Genomic DNA, 12,266 nt, shown 5'->3' on the forward strand with positions numbered 1-12,266 from the left:
GTCGATACGAGCCAATATGTCGGATATGCGATTTTACATTTAAAAAATTAAATAACTAAATATATATAATATTAAATACATTAAAATATAATATAATTAATATTAAATAAATAGTTTTCTCTTTAAACTTGTAAAATTAATATGTGGAAATTCGAATTAAATAAATATCTATATTTACGTAAATATATAATATTAAATACATTTTTCTCTTTAGAATTGTAAAATTAATACACTTGTAAATTAATATGAAGATTCGAATTAAATTTAATTCGAAAGTTCACGTAGGATGTTTGGTTTGTATCACGTATATATGTGAAATATCTATAATTCACCTCTCTATAAAATCTAAAATTTCCATTGCGAAAGAAACACATGTACATCCTGGATATTGGCTCGTCTCGACCTTAATTATTTAAATATGACTCATGTTATATCCCAAAGTTACGTTATTTCCTAAAATTAGTTGTTAAAAAAATAATAAACAAAATTTGGAGTCAAGTGAATAAAACGCGCGCGACGTGAAAATTGAGAAAGAAAAACCTGGTGTACAAATATTTGCGATGCAAACCGCGAAGCTTGAGGCTTGAATAAACTCCGGTCGAAACACCGCCGCATACAACTTACAAATGAACGCACAAGAGAGGCGGTGCGGATTATCCGCTCTAATGAGGCGCCGCCGCCGCCGCTGCGTTAAAATGGTCGGAACGCGCGTTACGCGTCGTCGGTTTAAAAAAAGCAAGGCAAAACGCACCACAGAAGCGTTGGGTGCATTTTCTCATCGCGCTAAGCGCCACAAAGCTCCGCATGAATACCTCTTTCGCGTACACATTCCGGGTGCTGAGTCAACTTGCCGCCGCGTAGGTCTCACACACGACGATCCCACACGATGATCCTCTATACGAGGTTTAAACCGGTCGTCGTATGTCGAACTTTCGAGCGCGAGGCACAAAACGCACTCGCGTCTGTGAACTTTGCCCGCGGGTCATACAATAAACAGCAAATAACGCGAGTTAATTTCTCCATCTCACGAGATGCAAAACGAACGCACTCGTGATTTTGATTCATAAATTTCCGAATATCATAACACCGCAAATTGGAACTTATACAATATGTATATAACATGAAAGTGACGGCTATCGCGCGATATAACATCGTGCTTCAACATCGCGCGCATATTTGCACTTGCCCGAGTTTATCCCGTTAAATCCCCGTAGTTACATGCATTAGGTACACAGTGGGTCTCATCGTGAATTCATTATTCACATCGTGTGAGCAGTCTCGAAATCGTACAGGTTTGCCCGAGAACAATGCAAAGCCGTACCAAGTGTGTATATATATATATATATCTCTCTCTTGTATAGAGGAAATGTCATATTTCGTTCTTGCAAATAAAATTAACAATACGCGGCTTCACACAAAGAACATCATTCAGCTGAGAAACATAAATATCTATGTAAAAGGTCGTCACGTAGTAAATTATGTTCTACGTAAAGGACGTGTTCTCAGGTCATTTGGACAACTATCGCGCGCGGAGACGATATCGCATCCGACATTGTCCGCACTTCCTGTCATTATACGCGCGCTATATTATTCCCATGAATAGAAGTTTTATTACGTTACGCTACGGCGAGTATAAATGCCCGATCGATATTTCCGGAGTAATTTTTTTTTTTTGACGTAATTTTGTTCTCGAATATCGTCCCACGCATCCGCGAAAACGTCGTTACCATTCGATCTGTCTCGCGTCGGAATTCCTTTTCCATCCGCGAATTTCGAGTTGCGGATTTCTTCTTGCTGTATCACCAGCGCGCGCGCAACAGAAATAGGGCACGTCGATTCGACGAGAGTCTGCGTTTCGAGGTAACGCGAGAATTTATCGCTCCGCGAGAGAGAAGAAACACACATCTCTTCTGGAAAATTGTCACTCAGCCGTGTGAAAATATAAGAACACGTCATTAGTCCGAGAATCGCACGCGGTGCTTTGCTTTCATCGCATCGTCGTCGTCGTCGTCGTCGTCGTCGTCGTCTTAATCCGAATTTACGCCTCCGCGTGTGTCCACCGTAAAAGATAAAAATACTAGTATATTCACGCGTCAAGAAAATTTGGATGCGTACGTACACGCATGAATAGAATATGTTGCAACAAATTATTTATAGCGTCACTCTTATGTAACGTACGTGCCAGTTTCTGAGCGCGACGCGCGACTGACATTACTTGCAAAGATATCGTGTTATGCATTTTTGTATATTTTTTTCACTTCAAATTGTTCATCAAAATTTAACATTTTTATAAGTTTCTTAAAAATTCTAATTTAACTCTAATTTACACAACATTTTATTACACATCATCTGATATATTGATATATTGACATATCACTGATGTATTGGAGCTTATTTCTATTTACAATGAACGTTAATTAGATTGTCAATAAATAACACATGACGAATGAGTTAATTAAAAATTTAGAGTAAACATGTAAAAATGTTAAAATTAACAATTTTATTTTCTACCGTGTACTAATACGAAAAAATCTACTTTGAGATAACACACAAAAAAAACACACAAAAAACTCTCGTAAATAATGTTGATAGATTTTATTTATATAAATTTTTCCGGTTTTTGTTTAAAGTACACTCGCAACAACACACAATTATCTAACAATTTCAAGATAGATCGTACTCAGGGTGGCTTCGTGTTCCCTCATTGTTCCCGTTTGTCGCAAAAAAACAGCGCTGTTCAAGACAACTCCAAGTGCTGACCTTACGGAAGCGCTTTTTCCCGACGATCCAACAATACACTTCGCGCTTTCGCGATTCGTAACTTCACGTATTTATCATTGCGTCATGGGTGGTGCCGCCGCCCACGAGAGAAGCCACAGCTCGAGATTGATCCATCTGACGATGACGTAGAAGTAAACTAGTCGATTAATCGTGCAAACGACCTCGCATAGATCGTGATCGGTAGGTATGCCGCGGAGAAGATCGCGCAGAACTGGTTCGTCGGCGAGGAAACTTTCGCAGGACGGATCGGCGGTCTCGCTTCTCGTCGCCGAGACGGACTTTCGACGATCTTTGCCGTCCCGTCCAATCCATCCATCAATCGCGCGCACGACAGAGTACACCTCGCCCATGATTCCGATGTCGATCCTTCAAACAAGAGAAAACGGGACCGACTGAACGATCGGTGTGCTGGTAAGTTTCCCGACGCTTCCTGATGGCACTCTGGCACCAAGTCGAAGTAATTTTCTTACGCTATGCAACTTCGCGTTGCCTAACTTAGCGTCGTCATCGGTCAAAAGTGCCTCGTTGCGAAACTCGTGACTTTCGAGGCGCGTCTCTCTCGTGGGCGTAGATCAGACGTTGTAGAAAGTGCCACGCATCGATGTGCCACACGATAATGAGACATTGCAAATATTCAAATGCAACATTAAAAATAAAAAAAATTAATTTACGATGGGGTTGTCGAAGAAACAATAAAAACTCGATTTAAAATCGAGTTAAAAGAAACCTGTCACCTGGATTAAAGAAGAAATAGTAGAAACAAATAGAGAAAACGCAGCGCGAATTTAGTACTTTTCGATAAAGGAAGATTCGTTAAACAGTGAGAGAGATCGTGCTTGTGACGAAACGTTGTTTTCTGTGTGTATCTTTACTTCTACGAATAAACGCCTTTTCCGAGACGAACTCGGAGGCGAGCTCGGCGAGTGAATCGTCTGGGCCGTTGACACCGTCGGTTCCTATAAATAAAGGGCGACCTACTGCATTCTAACACGATTCTGGAAGTTACAAAAATAACGAGAATCTCATCGCGTAGACTCGGGTATGAGATAAACGAAAGAGTTACGCGGCTGAATTTCGTGAAATTCCGAAAGAAACATCAAATAAAATATTGTTTAATGTTTCATCAAATAAAATTTTTTTTTCACTGTAAAACAGCGACAAACAAGAGCAAAGTGTGGCAAAAACTTTCGCGGAAAATGTCTTTTTAAACAACGTAATTTTTTCTTTGCACATTGATAAGCAAATCGCGTACAAAAGTAAGTTTTCTTTCGGCAACAAGAATTCCGCTCAAAATGCGACAAATGATGTCTTATTTTCAACAGAATTCTCCGCATATTGCTCTTCGCAGGCTCGCGAAGACAAGATCGGAATACGAATTGAGGGAAATGTGCAAGCTGCGCACGATGGAAGAGAGAGAAGTCCCTCGATAGTCGCGAATTATATTATACGGACACAATGCAATTGCGACGTTTTCGAGAAATTTATAAGAGAGAGAGAAAGACGAAGCAAACAAACGGGAACAGCTGCGACGACGAGTTAATGTACTTTTCGTTCGTATCTCACTGCAAACGAACGATAAAAAGCATAAATCGGATCTTCATCCGCTGCACCTGTTTCTTCTTCCGACGCAAGATTCGCGCGCGAGAAATAAGTTGTATCGGAAAGAACCGTACAATTCCGCAAATCGTCGCGATGACAAAATCTACGCGTGAAACAACGCACAATTGTTACTAAAAAAAAAAAAAAAACTTTATTGATTTTTACTCAAGTATTTATCACATTTTTGTCTCTCTCTCTCTCTCTCTCTTTCTCTCTCTCTATCTATCTATCTCTCCTTTTCTTTCTCGCGTACTTATTAAAATATGAAATCATATCGCGAACATTTCCGTACATATGCGAACTTGCGATAAAATCCAATCTTGTGGAAGCGACAGTGTCGAGTGAACAATATCAAAATGTCTATCGCGAGCAGACGTGATGATTGCTGTATAACAGAAAATTCATCTCGTTCGCGCTTTCCCGATACGTAATGGAATAAGGAGAGTGAGAAACCCGCTTTCGCCGGAGCACAGTATCGAAGACAAGAGGAGAAGCGACGTGAGGACGTATATAACGCAAATGGAAACAGGGAGATGAACGAGGAGAACCCGAGCGAGGAGAATGAAGAGTGTGAGAGGAAGAGAATAGCGTGTGTGTGTGTGTGTGTGTGTGTCCGGAGGAGGGAGAGATGCAGAATGTCTGGCTGCTGGTGGATCGATAGAACGGAGCTGCGTGATGGTCGGCTCTCGGAAAACCGATAGATGCCGGGAATCGCTGTGTGAATGAGACACACAGTCTGCATCAACGATGAAGGAGAGGAAATTGCGAGCTATCCGCGAACTTTCTACCGCATCGAATGACCGAGTCCGCGACAAATTTATACTTTGCGAGATAGGGTAATCGAACTTGCAGTTACTCCCTTTCTAATATAACTGGCACTTATTGATTTTGCTCCTAGTTATTAACGTTTTGTTTATGGTTAGATATTTAGAAATTTAATTTAGAAATTTAATTGTGTCTACGATTCTTTTTACTTGAACATTGAAGCAAATTAATTCGGATTTTTTATGGCAATAATTTTATTCTAGAATTTTTTAATCGACACTCGTGAAAACAACTCGACAGGTCTTTGAAGCGCCACTTATTGAGTTTTTTATCCTATATCTAATTTAAATAATACAATAAAAGGGAAAACTGTACAGATCAAAAAACATATCCGAGAGAGAGAAAGAGAGAGAGAGAGATTATTGAAAAAAGATTTTAAGAGATGTTCTCACTCTCTAAATTTCTTGGAGTGAACCTCCAAGAGTGAAAATTCGCTCCGAGATAGTGAAAATTACTGTCGAGTGGAAGTGGAATTTTCACTTCAAGAAATTTAGAGAGAGAGCAAGAGAAGATATTCTAGTGTAACGCGTTTGAAACTCAGTCTTTCAGTTCTTGAAGAAGAAATGCTTTCTCTCGACGATGGAAATGAAAAATTCCCGCTCCCACACGATTACAGCGTCCGACACCCTTCGGTCGTCAAAGCGGCGAATATAGACGCCGCGATAGAAACTTACAATGACGTCATACACATACGGAGTCGGAGTTCACCGGTCACTGAACTTCTTCCGTCACGTCGGTCACCTGACGTATGTGTGGCTTTTATTGTCCGCGTAGCAAAATTCCAGACGCACAAAGCGTCCCATTCGTGAATCGTTTAATGGCAATAACGCAATGCCTCGGTGTTAATGCACGCACGTACATAGGTAGTATCCTCGATGTTATCGTTGCGCAGAATCGATGCGTGCATCATCGACTAGATAGACGCGTTGCGTGTGATAATTTATCGCTTGTTTATCCTTGACGCGCACTAAATAATGCGTCGCTTTTTTTTTTTTTTTTTTACAATCAAAAAACCATTCGATTAATTTTCTCGTAACGAACACGTGAGCGTCGTGTAGTTAAATAATTCAATCACAATTTCAAGCAAATTTTTACAAAATCTTTTTTGTTATCAAATTCTTGTTCAAATTGTAGTCGGTTGCGATTCTGTCGGCGGTGTAATATCCAGCTTGAAAAGGAAACGTGCGCCACGGGCTTTTTTTTAATCGTTACTTCAAGTACATCCTCATGAAAAGCAACCTTCACTGCGCGCGGACGGTTCCGAAACCGTGTGCATCAAGAACTATTACGAGATACTCCTTTTAGTTTAAAACGGTCGCGGCGGAAAAACCTTGACCTTCTCAAGAGGTTTTGTTAAGCGCTTCGCAAGTTGAGATTTTGCGTCGAGATCGTCAAAAGACACGCAAACTGCATCGATCGTCCTACTCTTCCCACGTGCGACGGAGAAAAGATTCACGTAACACGCGCGCCGAAGGATTTCGCTTTTTCATTATTAATTAACATCTCGTTTTCTAAAGTCTTCGTGCATCTCGCAATATTCGTATTACGTCTACGTAGGTACGTTCTCGATGTTTGCGTGTGCATATAAGTAAATATATGTATAATATATACGTATATGTCAAAAAATAGAAAAACTTGTGTAATAACAATTAAGCCCTCTCCTGCAGATCTCAAAAATGACCTACAAGTAAGACAAACTGTGAGTCTGTGAGATCTACGCGACTTGAAAATCGAATATGTTAACATAAAATCAATATTTTTTCAATTTTGTTTTTTTAAATCAAAAGTTTGAACGATTCTGCGTCGATCAAAGGAACAAATTGAAAAAATCTTTAGTAGGTTTAAAGATATAAACGTTTAACAAAAAAAGTAATTTTTTTCCAGAAACGCCGAGGCACAATTTTTAAGGGGGTCTGAGAAACCCATGTCTGCAGGCGAAAGGGTAAATTAATAATTAATTATTAACTTGGTAATAATAACAAAACAACTTCATTAGTGTAATTAATTATTAATAATAACAATAAATTACTAATAATTAATTTAATTATCTTAATTAATCTAGTTAATTTAATAATTAAATTAATCTAACACATAATTAATTTCAGAACAAAATCCGCTAAGTTTGGGGTTGACCTTTTGTGTACTCATTGCTTAAAGTCTAATCCCAAAACAGAACTTTTAAAATTGTTATATAAGCGTAAAGATATATTTGTCGAATATATTTGTAAATATGTTCAGAATATACCCATACATAAACATAATACAGAAAAAGTGAGGGTAGAGGGTAAAGAGAACCGAAAACCGCAAACTGATAATACACACCGGCGCAGCTTTCGTTCTTCGCTCGCAAAACATACACAAGAAAACAACGTATACAGGGAATACACATGTAAACAACTTTTCATGTTACCTCATGTAACGTGGAAAAGATATATATCTAACCCGCATGTGGTACAAAGAGCGAATCGTCTTCGCAGCCCCTCGTCGAGACAAAATCAAGCCACTTTCAGTGCGCATGTCAATCCCACGGGACACTAGTCACATTTGTGTATAAAAAAAATTTACCGTTGTATAATAATAACGCAGCGCCGAAAATTAAATCGAAACAGAAAACAAACGCGTTTTTGACGAGAGAAGATAATATTTCGAAGATTTTGCGTTCGCGCGCGGATTATCGCGGTAAGTAATCGCGGCGAGCGATTGGCGAGTGAGGAAAAACATAAGATCTCGCGGCGCAGCGAAAATCTCGCCGACGTTCGGGAGGACGTGGGGGAAGAAAAAGAACGTAGTCAAATCCTCAGGCACTTACTTACTTGGCGGCGACATGTCCTAGCTGACAGGACGAGTCATCGCTGTCGTCGACGTTTGTCTCGGCCGTGGGGGGATGTGCCGCGGCATGGCTCCCGTTGTCACCGGTGCCCTCCGGATTCGCGACGAGTTTGTACATAGAACAATTGTGCACTTACGGCAACCACTCACCGCGATGCATCGCTGCGAACGCGCGCGAATACGCCGATTTTTCGCGCCGCGCAAATTCACGAACGAATAAATCACGCTGAATTTAACACACTGGTCACCTGTGTCAACCCTAACGGAACACCGAGCGAGCGGGTTCGCTGCGCTTTCATCCGCTTCGAACACGCGCGCCCTCCCGCTGCTCACCACTCAACAACACGACGACCGATTGACGTTTGGCACGGACGTTTGGCGCGAAATGTAGGAACTGCGTGCCATCTCGTGGCGCTCCGCCCAATCAACTGCATTACCGTCGCGCGTTGCCACGACGGTAATGCAGTTGTCTATCGTACTACTGAAAATAATATACGAAATTAGACAAAGTAAAATTAAAGTTTCCGAGAGAAAAACTAGAGATTGATTTCAAAAATTAAAGAATTTACATCAAGAACGTAAAAAGGCGAGTACGAATGAAAATAATCAATCTCAAATTATACAATTTTAAACGTATTTCACATAAACTATTAAAAGAGAGTAAAAAAGTTCTTTGTTATAAAACTTTGGCGCAACACAAAAACCAATTCTTAAATCTCATTTTTATCTTTAAATAGTAATTGAAAAAAATAATTACTGTTATCTTAAAGACGCGCTAAGATTCGATAAATACTTATTTTTCGCTTTTTGTTTGTCGCCGATGATTGAACTTTTGCGCGATGGCATCGACAGGTGTTGATCAAAAGAAGATAATGTGTTTGCCTCCGATATAAAATTTGAAGTCAGAAATAATTAAGCAAAATGTAATATTTATACAGTAAAACTCCTGTAATTTTAAGCGCGATAAGTAGAATCGATTCGCTCTAGAAATCGAAATTATTTCTTTCCCCTTCCAACAAGCGACCGATTAATAACAAGATATGAAAGATATGCGTTTCTCTTTCTCTTAGACTCTTGAAGCAGAAAATAGACGTCCGTTCTACGAGTTGCGCAGTTACTTAAAGAAAATATTGGCCGCCTATAAGAAAAGTCGAAATCGCAATGCTCGAAATTACTGGAGTATATAAACAAACGCGAAAATCCTTTCTCAACGCTAAAATATATAAATAACTTTTAAGTACATATATAAATATATTACAAATCATTAACTCATTATAATTTCAAATCATTTATAAACAACTATGTGGAAATGTGTAATCGCAACAGAGAGACAATTTATTCCCAATTAGTTTATTGATCTCACAATGTATACAAAGGTGATATGTATCGCTATAATATAAAACCACACAAAGTCGACTATATATTATAAATTATATGAATCACTGAATGATATTGCACGGCCCGCTCAGTTTTGTTGAATATTATTATCGTTTTGATCGCATGTTATATTTTAACTGTTTTATATTGCAAGAAAATTATATCTTCTATATCCGTGTAAGTCTCATAATCACACGCTTCGATGCAGAAGTAAACGTAACGCGCCGCGGTTCGCATCATGTTGCAATATGTGAGCACGTTATAACGCCGGTTGCATCATTTACGTTTACAAGTCTTATATTTGCGAGGAGCGCCGTAATAATTTGTATTGATAACAAATTAATTATTCGTGTGATTACACATATTATATAATGCACGTGTGTATATATATATATTATATAACGTGTGTGTGTGTGCATGTGTATATATATATATATATTTATATATACATGTATAGAATATCGATTTACACACGTGACTTATATGTATTATTAAAACAAGTTCGTCGAGGTAGCTGGCGTTTCGTTAATATCGATTGCACATTTTTTTATAATAGCACACAACACTGAAATTGTAAATTTACTACTATCTATTTTTTCCGAACTTTTTTTATTCTTTCGGATGGATCATTGCGGCTGTATTTTCACGCGCGAATGATCTCTTCGCATTAGAGAACAACAACGCAAAACAATAAACAATCTTTGAATATTTATTTGTTTGTTACTTGAAACAATTTTGTCGCTACCGACACTTTGTGCATTGATTGCACGCAATTGTCACAATGCAAATTAGATACATGTGATATTGCGCGTGTGTACGTGCGTGCGCGTGTGTGTGTGTGTGCGCGCGCGCGGATCAAATATGACACTAACAATATAAAGTTAATAGATTCGCATTTTATATTGAAATAATCGATTATCGACAATTGAAATGAATAAATCAACAGCACATGCGCGCTCATTAAAAAAAATGAAAAAAACGTTCTTTCGCGAGATATTTCTTGTTACTTATTTCTATTGCGCGTTTTGTCAGTAATCTCCGTACTTCTTTACAAGTTAAATGTAAAGCTACTCAACGGTCGAGACTCGACGGTCTCGTTTAAGGCACTTTTAAAGCACTTGATAGAGTATACGCGTGTTTTTTTTTTTTACTTCTCCTTCTTTGACTCGTCCGCCTCGATCTTTTCTTCTCCCTTCTCGTTATCGCCTTTTTCTTTATTGTAATTTTCCTCCTCCTCCTCCTCCTCTAAAAGTTTATTGTCGTCCAGATCCGCGTGCTTCTTCAACTCCTCGTCCAGCAAAGCGTCCCAATCGGTCATGTCTTTGCCGTCTTTGACTCTCTGCAACTCCCGCTTCAGCATGTCCAGACATTCTCTTCGCTCCTTCCACTTCTCCGACATCTCGAGGTTCTTCTTCTCGTCGTCAATTGACTCCAACATTTCGGCCTTCTCCTTCTCCTCGCACTCTAACACGTATTTTTCGTAACTGTCCACCTAAGAAGAGTCAAATCATGTTGCTCTAAATCGACAGCTTCTTTTTAAAAATGCAGTTTTAATTAAACTTGATTCAACAAATCTATTTTAATCTGATGTTTGATGCTCTCGCGATGCGTCATAGAAATTCTTAAAGATGATGTCTTCGGATTTGAACCGCGTTAGTGTCAATTTTATACTGACGTTTTAAAAATATCAGGTTCAAGCGTAGACGCGGTTCAAGCCCGAAAACTATTTTCAGGAAATCGAGTTTTACTTTTACCTTGTCCTGCAACATTTTTTGAACATCGTTTTGTCTCTTCAGGTGTTTCGGCAGCCAGAAGCAAGCCTGTATGAGACGCAGGAATATCCAAACCGCCCCGGCGAGCGCCAAATACGAGCAGGCAGTGAACACCATGTTTGTCATGTCGACAGCTATTTGTTGATGTTTCATTACGATAGTTTAATCGATTTAAATTTGCCTGTAATGTGACACAGCGAAAGTAGAAACCAAGTGCGCCATTAGTTATCAGATCGAATAGCGCGGTCAAATTCGTGTTTTTTTTTTTTTTTTTTTTCACGTTTGTCGTAAGCCTCAGCGTTAGTGTGTTAAACAAGTATATCACATTCACGGTGCATTTGCGACTCGACTCGAAGACGATTACATGTAGTGATAAGTGACCTACTGCCGGGTCTTGCTTCAAACATACTACCGAAAGATTGAAAAACCCGGACATCTCTCTTTCTCGCGGTGAAATTCGCGCGCATTCGGGTTGCCTCATTTTGATAACGTCGAAAACGCCGCGACGGAAACGAGATGTTTCTGCTTCGGCGAACAATGAAATGTGACTTTTTTTAGCGAACAGTGCGAAGATGCGCCGCGATATCTATTTATTGGTGCCGCGAACGGCCTCCGGAGTGTGTATCGATCACGTTCAGTGGAGCGAATATATATGTGTACAAAGTTGAAAATTTCTAAGGATTCAAAACGTGCGAAAAAATAGATTAGATAAAATAGATTTGCACGTCTCACATTTGTATTCACTTATCGTTAGCCAAAGCTGCATTGCGTGTTAGCACAATTTGAGATTTCGATCGTGTGAATTGTTCGATTGTGCTTCACATCGATACACGTATACGTGTAGTTTTTTTTTTTTTTTATACACGGTATATATATTATGTTTTAGCTCTGTTATTATACTTACCATGTGTGACAATAATAAATTCGATGGTTATTAATTAAGGACGAATGTGTCACGTTGCAAACTCGGAAATTATGCGCACACAAGAAAAATTGAAGAAGAAAAATTATTAAGAAATATTTCAGGAAGCATAACTAAATAATATATATAAATATATATAATATATAATATATGTATATATA

General features: G+C 39.0%; 2 protein-coding genes across 4 annotated transcripts in view; both read right to left on the reverse strand.

Annotated features, from left to right (window-relative positions):
• Nucleotides 1-8,314, reverse strand: part of LOC109852775 — a 47,263-nt gene extending 38,949 nt beyond the window's left edge. Inside the window, exon 1 of the mRNA XM_020424255.1 lies at nucleotides 8,019-8,314. Within this exon, the coding sequence (XP_020279844.1) occupies nucleotides 8,019-8,152 (134 nt within the window). The 5' untranslated portion in view covers nucleotides 8,153-8,314. The remainder of the gene's footprint in view (nucleotides 1-8,018) is intronic.
• Nucleotides 8,315-9,385: 1,071 nt separating this feature from the next.
• Nucleotides 9,386-12,266, reverse strand: part of LOC109852762 (trichohyalin) — a 3,471-nt gene continuing 590 nt past the window's right edge. The window contains exons 1-3 of one of the 3 annotated variants that reach the window (XM_020424225.1): nucleotides 12,088-12,188; nucleotides 11,166-11,364; nucleotides 9,386-10,903 (exon numbers count right to left, since the gene is read on the reverse strand). In XM_020424225.1, the coding sequence (XP_020279814.1) occupies nucleotides 10,559-10,903; nucleotides 11,166-11,336 (516 nt within the window). In that variant the 5' untranslated portion in view covers nucleotides 11,337-11,364; nucleotides 12,088-12,188 and the 3' untranslated portion in view covers nucleotides 9,386-10,558. Of the gene's footprint in view, nucleotides 10,904-11,165; nucleotides 11,365-12,087; nucleotides 12,189-12,266 lie in introns of those variants that run through there. The other 2 variants (XM_020424224.1, XM_020424226.1) reach the window with 2 other exon arrangements.

The sequence above is a fragment of the Pseudomyrmex gracilis genome, unplaced genomic scaffold (assembly GCF_002006095.1).
Source record: "Pseudomyrmex gracilis isolate BER0280 unplaced genomic scaffold, ASM200609v1 scaffold_35, whole genome shotgun sequence".
In the NCBI taxonomy this organism is placed as follows: domain Eukaryota; kingdom Metazoa; phylum Arthropoda; class Insecta; order Hymenoptera; family Formicidae; genus Pseudomyrmex; species Pseudomyrmex gracilis.